The sequence below is a fragment of the Pseudonaja textilis genome, chromosome 9 (genome assembly GCF_049901715.1).
Source record: "Pseudonaja textilis isolate UNSWEBS1 chromosome 9, rPseTex1.2, whole genome shotgun sequence".
Taxonomy (NCBI): Eukaryota; Metazoa; Chordata; class Lepidosauria; order Squamata; family Elapidae; genus Pseudonaja; species Pseudonaja textilis.
Genome location: NC_141998.1, coordinates 14,825,542 through 14,838,983, shown reverse-complemented (window position 1 = coordinate 14,838,983; position 13,442 = coordinate 14,825,542). Strand labels below are relative to the sequence as shown.

General features: G+C 38.9%; 1 protein-coding gene across 6 annotated transcripts in view; it reads left to right on the top strand.

Annotated features, from left to right (window-relative positions):
- The window catches only part of PKNOX2 (PBX/knotted 1 homeobox 2), a 271,522-nt gene that overhangs the window by 211,750 nt on the left and 46,330 nt on the right, over window positions 1–13,442 (top strand). For all 6 annotated transcript variants that reach the window (XM_087939000.1, XM_087938998.1, XM_087938996.1 and 3 more), the window contains 2 exons: window positions 3,912–4,083; window positions 9,879–10,067. In XM_087939000.1, coding sequence (XP_087795126.1) covers window positions 3,912–4,083; window positions 9,879–10,067 — 361 coding nt within the window. The remainder of the gene's footprint in view (window positions 1–3,911; window positions 4,084–9,878; window positions 10,068–13,442) is intronic.

Below are 13,442 nucleotides of genomic sequence, written 5' to 3'. Positions count from 1 at the left end.
TTCAATTCTTTTCTTTGTTTCGTATGTTTTTTAACTCTTAATGAAACTCAAAAAAAAAAAACCTAATTTGCTCAACCTTGTTATTCACAATTAATCACATATATTAAGCTATAAATTGGGATTTGTAAGGTGCAGTGCCTGGGATACCTACTCTGCTAAGCCACATTATAGCTTACTGTAATAATGTGTGAATCTAGTTATACTGCCACAACTCCCCTTATTACAATATTTTGCCCTACATTTTTTTCCTATCAGTGGCAAATCACTTAAACTATTTCAGGTTGTCTCAGTGAATGAAATAAGCTCTTAGGCAGAGGAAATCAATAAAAGCATTCCTGTATGATATTATTTTCTTCATTCTCTTCAGGATTGTCTTTTTACCAAGATGAATAGATGCTTCCATTCATATTGGCTAAACAAATATGCCAGACTGAAACATTGTCCTTGTCTCTTTTATAGCCACCAATGGCATTAATTCTTGGGGGGTGGGGGGGAATTGGTGGTACTCCCAAATTCAGAGTCAATATATCACATTTCTTCCACATCTGCCTGCAGTGTTTGGAATCTGATGGTTTTCGTTCAATACCCTGTAAGGCAGTGGTCTCAACCCTTCTTGGACCGGTACCAGGCTGCGACATCCCAGAAACTAGGCCACACAAACGAAGTCCTACCAAGGGGATGCAGGAAGCACATGAAACCCACGCTCCGTGGTCCGTGGAAAAACCTCTCCGTGCAGAACTGGTCCCTGGTGCCCAAAAGGTTGGGGGCCGCTGCTGTAAGGGTTAGGGGCTACCTTTCTCCAGGCTGAGAAAGTTTGTTGCATAGAAGAAAAGTCTCCAAAGGATTTTCTTCCTTAGAATCCTGTCTGTCTGTCTGTCTTTCTGTCTGCCTCTCTGTCTATCCTATCTTTCTATCTTTCTATCATTTATCATCCATCCAGATAGATAGATTGAGATAGAGAGATAGAGATGATAGGGATAGGGATAGGGATAGGGATGGATGATAAATAGATTTCTGCCCTAATCATATCAACTATGTGACTCTAGGCAATTTATCTAGGATGGGGCTGGTCTAAAGAAGCAATCTAGCAGATTTTGTTGTTTTGCCAAAATCTTGGGCCATCCATGTGTAACTTCGCTCCTCAGAGCTTTCACCAGGCTAGGTGTGGTGAGTTCAGAGCTGCGATTCACTCTGTCCTCCTATCACTTTGTGTTTCTTATTTCCTTCATAACATTGAAAAGGAATTGGTGCTGTGTGCAAAGGTTTGCGGAAAGGGGGAGGGCCTGCACGTCGCTGAACTCCAACCACCTGGCATTACTGCTCGGATTATTAGTTCCTAGTAATTTAGTGCCCTTGCGCAGGGTCGATTTGTGCCTTTCATTTCTAATTGATCTAGTGGCTGTTTAAATGGCAGCAGGCATCTGTTGAGAGTGGGAAGGTTCATAAGGCGAAATAATTCATAACACCGTCTGGAATTTGCCTTTCATATCCCTCAGCTAAGCCTCGGCAGGGCTGCCTAAATTACGACCAGGGAAACTTCCCTCCACCTGCCCCCACCTCCATATTCTGCTCATGGCTAGAAGAATCTTGCATTAAACTGGGATCAGTCTAGATTAGACTGTAATATGGTGCAGTATTAGTAGCTGCAAATGAAGACTTATATCAGAGTTTAACCCCTTCACCTGTTCTTCTCTTTGTTTTGATCCTGAAAAACTCAACTAGTCGATTGGTACCTCTGATTTATGGCTATGTATGATAGCATTTTCAACCCGCCAGACTCTCAGGATAGCTTCAAGACTAAGCATTCAGGACAACAGGTTTGAAAGAAAAGAAAACATACTTTAACTAAGCAGAGTGAGACTTTCAGCCCTTAGCAAAATGAATATAAGTTCTTTTCTATTCCCCACATATGCAAAAGCAAGGAGAAAAATGTCATCATATCCCCCCTGCCCCCCCACACACACCACAAACTAGACAATCCATGCCCTGTTGAACCATCTTTTCGGAGATATTTCCTTATCTAAATGGAGAAACAGAATGACCAAGGGCAGTCAAGAATGCAGTGAATGCAGGAATTATTTCCGATTTCCTGCTGGTTTGCTTCTTGGAGTATTCTTCTTGGAATATGTCAGGAAGCATTATAAATCTCCCTGTCTCCTTTCCTGATAAACGGCTGCTGCCTGGTGCGGGAAGGAATGAAGGATTGTGAGTGTGGCTGGGAAACTGCCCATCCAGAGTCTTTTTGGATCATGAGATGGGTGGCGTATAAATTTAATAAATAAAATGAAGATCACGTGATGCAGCAGCAGCATAGCAGAAAAGCAGCAGTCTGTGTAGCCCAGAAACAGATACAGCTTTCCCAAATGTCACTGCCTCGGGATGCCTGGATCCCAGATTTTGGACACGTTCTGCAAATTAGCCCATTTAAGCTACCTTGTTTCAAACATTGTCTCTCTATGAAGCGCTGTTTCACCCAGTTAAAGTTCATGATAACAAGATTTTTAGTAGGATATATAATTTATCAAAAGAAAAATGGACCTCACTGTTATGTCTGGCCCATGTTCCCTATCTGAGCTGCCTTGCTGGCAAATTATTGGGTGGAAAATGCTTCATACACCTCTCCTTTTTTTTTCTTCCCTTCTACTTAGTTTCCATGGGTCTAATGAGGCTTACCAGATGAATAACCACATTAAGTTTACTATTCTTAGCTGAATCCCATTCATTTGCTTCTTCTGAAATCCTGTGTTGGGCAACCTTAACATTGTGGATAATCAATTTGCAAAGCAAGATTGTACGTGTTGTCCATGACTAGACTGTTGCATGTTGATGAGTTTGACTTGCTTAGAATCCACAAAAAAGAAAAAATAAGAGCAGAATATAGGTTGTATAAAATATAATCACCAGGTGTGTACCTTATATAACTATTAGCTGTCTGTTGAAATGCTGAAAAACTGGTGAAGGTACAATGAAAGCTGTCTTATATGAGGTTGGTTATTTGTCCTTTGTTTTGGCTACTCTGGCTGGTTCTCCAAGCTGTCAAGCAATGAAGGACTTTACTGTTACCAGTTTGCTTGGTTTAAACTGAGAGCTTTTATATGCAAGACTGCCCTTTATCCTTCTGCTGTATGTTCCTGGGGTTTTTTTTCCCTCTCTGAAAGAAATTTCCCACCCAAACCCAGCCCCTTCCCTCCCTTCCTCCCTCCCCTCTCCTCTCTTTCTATTACTTAAACTTCACTATAACTAAACCCAATTGCCCACCTGCTCTCAGTCAGTAGGTCACACTCTGAATTTCCCTTCCCTGTTCTCCTCCTTCCTTCCTTCTTTCCTTCCTTCCTTCTTTCTTTCTTCTTTCTCTCTTTTCTTTCTTCTTTTTCTCTTTTCTTTCTCTCTTTCTCTCTACTTCTTCCTTCTCCCTCCCTCCCTTCCTTCTTTTTCCTCTTTTCTTTTCTTTCTTCTTCTTTTAAATTTCTTCCAATTGTGCTTTCTCAGTTATCTCATTGGGCGATGGTGGAGGTTTGAATTTTTTTTTATGTTATACATCTCTAATTCTGCGGTCTCTCTTGCTTTTCTTGCTTCCTGATCTGAAAAAAAGCTCTTTGGGGAGATTTATCTCCTGATATTTTCCTTTAGGATTTAACTGAAGCGTAGGAAGCTGGAAAGCCCCCAACAAATTTGGAGATGAAAGAAAAGATGCTTGAACATACCTCTCAGGCACCTCCTAACTGAAGCAAGTTCAGGAACATGAGGGTTTTTTTTTTATGTCCTTTGAAAAAGAATTGAAGGGGAGCATTCCAATGCAGTAGCATTCATGAATATAGAACATTATGAAGCTGTGTATACATTGAGAGATAGAAATGGCCTTGTTGGTGCATTTGTTTCTGAAATGTCATTCCATTTCCTTTTCCCTTTAGGCATCCTCTTTTCCCCCTCCTGACACTGCTATTTGAGAAATGCGAGCAAGCAACACAGGGCTCAGAATGCATCACCTCTGCCAGCTTTGATGTTGACATTGAGAACTTCGTACACCAGCAAGAACAGGAGCACAAACCATTTTTCAGTGATGATCCTGAGCTGGACAACTTGGTAATTCTTCTGCTTCAACCATTTTATCTCATACATATACTATATATTCCTTGAACTCCAAAGTTAATGCCTGCATTGCACCTGCCTCATCACACATTGTCCTTCATATTGAAAGCCTCTGACCTAACAGCAAGGAAACCTAGGTTCTGCTTCTTCAATGGATGAGGCCAAACCCTATTTAACAGCACATGTTTTGCTGACCAAATTGTGCCCTCTTGCCACTGATCACAATGATATCCCTGCTTCTTCAGGGATGTCTAGCTCACCAGAAGTCTCAGTTCAGAACCTTAGAAATCCCATATGTTTTCCTCTAATAATGACATTCCCTGCCTCTTAATGATGGGAAATGTGTGGACATCAAGATTGGAGGACTGCTGTTACTATTGGAGAGGCTAATTGATAGAAGACCACATGTTATCTCTCATTTCAAACTGGTGGATGTGGACAAATGAAATAGAGGGGAGATTACTGATGATAATTGTCAGGCACAAAAAAATCAGGTCCTCCTATCGGGTCCACAACTGAATGATCAATTAAGCTGATTTATTGCTAAGAGCCTGTACACAGGAATCTTCTCAACTAATGGCCAGCACCTGGTTAGCACTAGATAAGGGTCACCAGCACTCAAAGTGAGTTGGAATTCACTTGTGACTACATAAGGATTCTAGGCTGATCCTTTTTTCACTCCACCTCCAGCTTCTGCTTCTCCTATAATAACAATGAAACATAGAGGAAAATGTCAAGAAAGAATTAATATGGGGGCCTGTGCAAGAATGAATGAATGAGTTATGGACAAAGGCAAGTTAATGTATTTTTAAAAACCTGAAAGCAGCAATAGTTGTAATTTTCCTTTCTTTGTTTTCATGGAGAGGGGATTTTTTTCACTTTAGGTACATGAGTATGAACATTTCTTCTGGAGGCATTATCAGGAAAAGATTGGAAGGATGGGTTAAATACCCGATTTCTTCCTTGGTTTCAAGAGGATTTTTTGCAATTTGTTCCAACTCCCTTCTGCTATTTTTGTACAGATTATATTAAAGTTCACTGTTCTTATGTTAGCATCCTGTGTCATTTATCCAAGGGATTCAGTGGCGAAAGTTAAAGCTCTGCCAATGAATTCAAGTGCACTATAAGATGCTGCTGTTCTCCTATAAGGCTGACAGAGTCCTTCTCTTTCCATCACTTGACCTCACTTGATGTACTTCTTTTACTGGAACATAATTAAATGCAATAAAGATGAGGATGTCCTTGGTTCCAGACTGTACTTGTGGCTTCTATAACCAGAAGACTTATTATATCCTTCTAACATAGCCCTTAAGAATCCCCAGTTCCTTTCAGATGAGAAGTTTCAGTCATGGCACCAAGATTTCTAAGTAAGTACTAAGTAAGACCATATAGGTAAGACCACTATAGGAAACTACAGATTCCATAGTTAGAAAATTTAACAGCATATGGATAAACCTTATGCCAGACTGACCATCACTGGTTTTTCATCAGTAAATAATTGATGGTCATTGCCATCAATGCGTTGCATTTTGCATACAACTTCATTAGCAGAAGTGGCTCTTAGTGACAAAACGGCAGTTTGCTTGAACCAAAAATGGTCCCATCTGGACCAACAACCAAATAATATTCATGAGTTCCTTGCTGCTGCCTTTATTTTCCATGAATAACATCCCATTGTCCACCAAGGAGAATGGGAAAATTTGGAAATTCCCCAGATTTTCCAGAGAACTACAATCAGTCAGTGTAAACAATACACATAGAATAATTGGAAGGGATCTTTTTGAAAGCCTCCAGTGATGGAGGACCCATGACTTCTGAAGGCAAGCTGTTCCATTGATTGATTGCTGTCACCATTAGAAAATGTTTCCTTAGTTCTAGGTTGCTTTCTTTCCTTAGTTAGTTTATATCCATTGTTTCTTGTCTTGCCTTTTGGTGCTTTGGGAAATAATTTGACCTCCTCTTCTTTGTGGCAGCCCCTCAAATATTGGAACACTTCTTTCATGTCTCCCCTAGTCCTTCTTTTCATTAGACTAGACTTACCCAATTCCTGTAACTGTTCTTCATATGTTTTAGCCCAGCCCCATAATCATTCTTGTTGCTCTTCTCTGCACTCTTTCCAGAGTCTCAACAACTTTTTAAGTAGTGGCGACCAGAATTGGATGCAGTATTCCAGGTGTGGTCTTACTAAGGGTTTGTAAAGCTTTACTATAATTTGTATGATCTTGATTCTATCCCTCTATTAATGCAGCCTAGGGTCGCATTGGCTTTTTTGCTTGCTGTTGCTCACAGTTGGCTCGTATTTAAGTGATTGTCCACTAGGACTAAACGTTATACAATCTAAACATTATATTTAACATTAAACATTATAGAATCAGAAATAGATCAATGGCTACATTCATGGATCCATACGTCAGTGGAAAACAACCTGTTAGGGTCCTCTTTCATGGGATAAGAATCTGATCTTTCATGAAGAGAATCTGATTTCAGAAGTTGCTATAGACTTTCTGTTCATCCAAATGAGTTTTACTTTTTTATATTCCTTATATACTTTCTCTTGGCATTGTTGTTCTCATCATTATTATGACCAATATTATTTGCTGTCCAATAAACACTGCTCACTTAATACTACTAAACTCAACTTCTGTTACTACTAATATTAGTATATTTACTGTTATTGTTACCTCCCCTATTTCTGGATTTTTTTAAAGCTCACTAGCGGAAGTACTTGTCGGAAATCTTGCAAACCATGACGCTTCCAATGAATCTTCCCTCCGCAAGATCCTTATCTCCCAAAGTTTATTTGTCGTATGTACATGGTTTTAAGGCTGCTAATCCTATGTAAATTGTCCACCATTGCTGACAGCAAAGAAGAGAGGAAAAGGCCAGGGACATTAACCATCATTAGAATAAGAATCATGTATTCCTCACAGGCGAGATGCACATAATTAGAAATTAGAAAAAGGTCAGATCTCGCCATTATCAACTCAATCAGCTGCTGAGTGCCACACAGTCAATTAATTCAGCATCTGTATTTTTTACAACCCCACACACGTATTCCATCGGACTGTAACTCATTATCCGGACAGATATACGGCTCAGCGAAGCAGGGACATAAAATGAGAGACCCCAAGCAAATGAGCTGAGATAATTGAGAGATTTATTATGTGTGTGTGTGTGTGTGTTACCCTCACACATACGAGGGGGGGGGTAGAGAGACATATATACATGGGCACCCACAAAGATGCGCGCACACAGAAGTGTGGGTGCCCACGTGTGATTGCCCACACAACTTTCCTTGCCCCTGAATACTAACTTTCAGGAAGACTTTTGTTGAGTGAATTCAACGTTACTGGAGGGCTGGTTTATCTTCTTCCTTCATTTCCAGATTCCCCTGTTGAAGACAGGCGGTAATTGCATTTGGATAATGGGGTAATAGTTCTTCCTGTAAGTCCTCAACTTATGAACCACAATTAGGACCAGAATTTCCTTTGCTAAACAAGGCAATTGTTCAATGAGTCATATTAGATTTTATGACCTCTTTTGACAGAGTTTTTAAACAAATCACTACAGTTGTGAAGAATATCACATATGGGCTTTAAGCAAATCCAGTTTTCCCCACTGACAACTCCACTGAGTTCACTTCACTTTCTCCACTGCTTCCCACATAGGAAGGAAGGAAGGAAGGAAGGAAGGAAGGAAGGAAGGAAGGAAGGAAGGAAGGAAGGAAGGAAGGAAGGAAGGAAGGAAGGGGAGGGAGGGCAGGGGGTGGGGGGAAGGGAAATTCAGAGTGTGACCTACTGACTGAGAGCAGGTGGGTGATCAGGTTTGCTTATGGTGAAGTAACAAGGATCCTTTAGTAAATGGGGCAGTTGCAGGAATTTGCTTTAGTTCCGAATAATCTAAAAAGTATTCTCTCCAACTATCTAATTTTCCCTTTTTTGTAATTCAGTTAGGAAAGCTTTCACACGGCCACAGGAAACTTTTCTGTTATTTCACTTTGGAATAGAGGAATCCATCTATTTTCATTTCTCTTGGCTACTTAATTTTGTGAGAATAAATTTATATTTTATAGCAATAACACTTCAACTTATACACTGCCACGTAGTGCTTTACAGCATTTTCTGGGTGAGTTACAAGGTTGAAGCATTATTTGCATCTTGCCTCCAATAATCTTTGTCCTCATTTTACCGACCTCAGAAAGATAGAAGGCTGAGTCAACCTCAAGTCCTATCAGGATCAAACTCCAAGGTGTGGGCAGAATTATCCTGAAATATTGCGTTCTAACCACTGCAACACCACAGCTCCACCAGGATTTAGTACAAAATGTGCATTTTGAACACAGTTTTGCTTAGTAAGAGGCATAGTTCAATACAAGTTGATATATATCCTTATTGACAAGCTGCATTGCTAAACAGAGACGTGATTGTCAAATGATAACATTTCCATTTCTCTATTGATTTGAAACTGTGAACTTAGATAAGTTTATTTCAAATTGTTCCTTCCATTATCATAGAACAAAAATCAATATACTTTGCTCTTCGATAGCACCTTCCTTAGTAATCATGCCGCTTTGATTCTTAGTGGAATCAAAAGCAAACTCCAAGCCTGATAAGTACGGTGGCCACCCCTTGAGAAGCCTGTGACTAATAGCTGGTAAAAGGGACCATTAAAATTAGCAAGTTGAAAAAACTGGTTTGAAATTTAAAGACCATTTGTTACAATATTTTTTAAAAGCTGATTTACTACTCTGTGGTGAATAGCTGAGATTTTATACCTGATTCAGGATTTGGAGCTGGAGCTATAAAATGGAAAGCCTCCTTTCCGTGCATGGCATGTTTTATGTGTAAATTTTTTAACATTTATGGGGTACATTTTATGAAGGCCGAGACTTCTCCCAAGGGAGAGCTTATGAGGCAGATTTTTCATTCTCAGGGCTTGTTAAGCAGAGAAGCCATCTGAGAATAATCAAGGATGCTCTTACATAAGAATTCTCATGGCTGGATTCCAAAATGCTCCAAGAATGAAAAGGTGAGTTTTCCCAAGGGAATATTTGGGAACTGTGCCTCTCTTAGTGGCACCAGCAGCACCCATTAGCAGACATAGAACAGTATCCTCGACTTACACCATTCATTTAGTGATCGTTCAAAGTTGCAACGGTACTGAAAAAAGTGAGTTATTATCATTTTTCACACTTATGACTGTTGCAGTTTCCCTTAGTCACATGACCTATATTCGGATGCTTGACAACTGATTCACATTTATGATGGTTGCAATGTCCTGGGGTTACGTGATCCCCTTTGGCCACCTTCTGACAAGCAAAGTCAATGGGGAAACCAGATTCACTGAACAACCGTGTTACTAATTTAACAACTGCACTGATCCTGGCCCCAAGTGTGATTACAACTTGAGGACTACCTGTATTATAACTTATATCTTCAATTTCCCATTAGGTATTATGAAATAAAGGGATTTACATATTGATTGTTTAACTAGATAACATGATGTGTGTGTGTGTGTGTGTGTGTGTGTGTTTGCCTGTGTACAAATGCATCTATACTTGTGAGGTTTTTTTGATCAGAAATATAAGAGAAATGTTTTTCTTTTCAAACATAAAATAAAAATGGGAAAATGAGAAAGTGCATGCATTTTTTAAATGATGAATTTATACATTATTAATCAAGGATCCTAGCAGAACTGATTACCATCATTTGACAGCATTATCTTCCATTGATGCATCCGTTGTTTTCCATAACTAAAGTGACCCTGCTCTTGTTTTGAATTGTCTGCAGATGGTGAAAGCTATTCAGGTCCTGCGAATTCATCTCTTGGAGTTGGAGAAAGTGAATGAATTGTGCAAAGACTTTTGTAATCGTTACATCACCTGCCTCAAAACTAAGATGCACAGCGACAACCTTCTCAGGAATGACCTTGGGGGACCTTACTCCCCGAATCAGTCCTCCATTAACCTACACACACAGGTAATTGCTCAAAAATACACTTCACGTGCCCCCTTATAAACAGCTACAGATATTCTTGAGGCAGAATCATATTTTTCACAATGTACTCTTAATCTGAAAATACCTCCTATTTTGAATTCAGAAAAAAATAACCAGCAGCCATAAATTGGCAAAATGTGACCAAACATAGACAGCCCTGATCTTCAGAAATATGTTGATTATTCTTGTATTCCACAGTGCGCACCAAGCCTTAATCTTTTTCTCCCCTAGCATTTTGTCCTGCTCAGTTGCAGCCTCTGCTTTGTTTACATTGTGCTTGCTTAGCTGATGCAGCAAAGCTATCAATGCACAATGCAACAAAGGGATTGTAGTTCCACTTGCTGGTTGTAGGACTTAACCCTGGGAGACAAGAAAGAGTGACTGGCACCAAATCACCCAGCTGGCTTCCATGCCTAAGAGAAGACTAGGTCTAGGTCTTACAACCCTAGCCAGTACCTTAACCACTACATCATACTGGCTCTCTGTCCAAATTTATCATAACCTATACAGAATAAGAAAGCTGGAAGGAACCTTGAAGGTCTTCTAGTCCAACCCCTTGCTGAAGCAGGAAACCCTATCCCACTCCAAAAATCCTTATAAAAGGTTTGTACAAAGCCCACTGATTAGGATACAGCATGTGACATGTTATATCCTAGTGAACAGGCTGGAAAAGAGCTCTCTCTCTCTGACAACTCCAAAGATCAGTGATCAGTCATAGACCAGGCCTTCTCTACATGGTAGCATTTGGGTGTGCTGGGACTGGCAGTGAATTTTGTGGGTTGCGAGCTCAGAAAGAAAATATACTGTAGTTGGAACAAATGACTCAGTAACGTGCCATAGGTGTAAATATTTCTGTTACATTAGTTGAGGAAAGAAGAGCTGAAGCCCTGTTGCCTCTTCACAATAAATGCTGTCAAGTTCTCAAGCTCATTACTTGGTTGGAAAACTTCATCCAATCATCTTCCAGGAGAACTTTCCCTATGAATAGATAAAAGCCTGGGAGATTCTCAAGATGCTAGATCTCCCCAGCACCTAGGGATGATTTCCCATAAGAGTTATACACTTAGCTCTTGAACAGCCTTGTTGCACAAAGTATTCCTCTAGTAGACTATAGTATTCTAAATGATTATTTGACATGTCATTTTAATCCCATGAAGTTCCAGGCATTATTTCTAAGGCTATAAATTCACAAATTGATTTTTTCCAAACTTGATGATTAGGAAATGATGGTTCTTAATAGGATATGAGAGGGCACAATGGCTCAGCAGTTAAAGATTGTCAGCTTGAAATCTGACAATCCAGGTTCGAGACCTGAGTGCTGTGCAACAGATGAGCTCCCATTCCTGCCCACCTAGCAGTTCGAAAGCATGCAAATGCAAGTAGATAAATTGGTATCACTTCGGTGGAAAGATTCTGTGTCTCTTTGGCCATATGGCCACAGAAAATGTCTTTGGACAATCCTGCTTCCCTTGGCCAAGAAACAGAGATGAGCACTGAGCCCTAGAATCGGACACACCTGACAGGGAAATATTTAGCTTAACTAATAGAATATGTGTCTTTCTTTATTCTCTTTCAGAAAAAACATTCCATACACCCAGCATTTGTTTCATTACACTAAACATCCTTTCAAAAAAGATTTACCAGCAATATAACTGTTCAGAACCCAGGAACCTCTTTTGTAGTTGTCATCTAGTCAAGTAGTCAGCTCTGTTCTCAAGGTTAATCCAGATTGTCACCATTTGTCACCTTCTTCACAGCTTCACAAAAATAGCTTTCTGTATCTGATTCCTAATTATTCTGAGGATAGTTAATAAATCATTCCCAAGAATGTTGTCTTGTTCATAAACTTGTTGCTTACAAACATAGCTAATATGGCATGTAAACTGAGAAATAGCTCTTTTTTCATATCCTAGCTCGCAAGATTGAAATTGTTTATTTTGAAAGATCTGATAAAAATTACACTTACCTGTTCCTGTTTATAATCCTAAAGAGGAGATCTATTCGATATTAAGTACTATCATTGCTATAAAGAAAAGATTACCTGAGGGTTTTTTTCTCTATGAATTTAACTTCTCCCATATGAGAATATGCAAAGGATGATCATTATTTGAGTGAAAATAGAATGAGTATAATGTGATGTGCAGCTGGACATATTAAAGTTATTGTATATATTTGAGACTTACTTCCAGGTAAGTGGAAAAGATATGAAATTTATATTAGCAGACATAATTTTTCTTTAAACTGCAGACTCCTTGTGCTAGCACATGAAAATCTTTGTTTGAAAGCCAGAAAAATATTTCCAATGCAATTTATGATCCACGTTGCATTATTTTCTTTAAAATATGTTTTGGGATTGGGGTCAAAATTCCTCTCTCTTTCTGTTTGGTTTTAGAGATGACATAACCTAACTGATACTTTACCTTCAGAAAAGTAAGGACTACAATTCTAAAAATCTCAATCAAACATGGATTTGTTTATATGCATTTTGCCAGATATAAATCAGAAGACAAATGTCTGGTCGTGTTCTGTATGGATAGTATGCTTTTTATGATAATTTAGAACTTTTCAGAATCTGCAAAAAACACATAATGCACTTCCAAAATATAAAGATTTCAACAACAGCTGGCATGCATACATGGTCATATTCTATGCTCATTTGATACTAACATTTTTGAAGCTTTCAGGTTTGGAGTTCTAGAGAAGACATGAATACATACATACAAGGACCTATTTAAAATTAGAAAAGAAACTACATGCTATTAGGGGGAAAAAGTATTGTACAAGATCAAACTGCAACATTCCCAACTCTGTTATTTTAATTTCTTTCTCAACACTTGACATGTTCTTGCATCATCAATGCTTGGCAAAACCATAACTTTCAAAAGAAAATCTGATTGAACATGCTGAGTATTCCTCAATTATACTTTATAAGATTAAAAAGACTAAAAGAAACATAAAAATGTACGCTCACATAAAATAAATATATCTTTCTTTAAATTTCTATTCCCTAAAAGAAGAAAGAGAAAGAGAAATGCTCTGGAATGCTTTTTAGGCATGAGTAATCTACTGTCAAAAAAACTAAAAAGAGATTTACAAAAATGTCGACGTGTTACTTGAAGATGAGTTTCTCCACTCAGAAAGTATGCAATGGAATTATCTCTGTTTGAGTGAAAAGCAAGCTAACGAATAGTATAATGATGCAAGTCTGAGTTCCAACCAGAGATACAGAAGAAACAGAACTTCAGCAGTTCTATAGGACTTTTGAACCCTTGTTGATACAATACCCCAACAATGTCAAAATAAGTATAGGAGACTGGAAGCGGGTGTGATGGCTCAGTGGTTAAAGATGCTGAACTT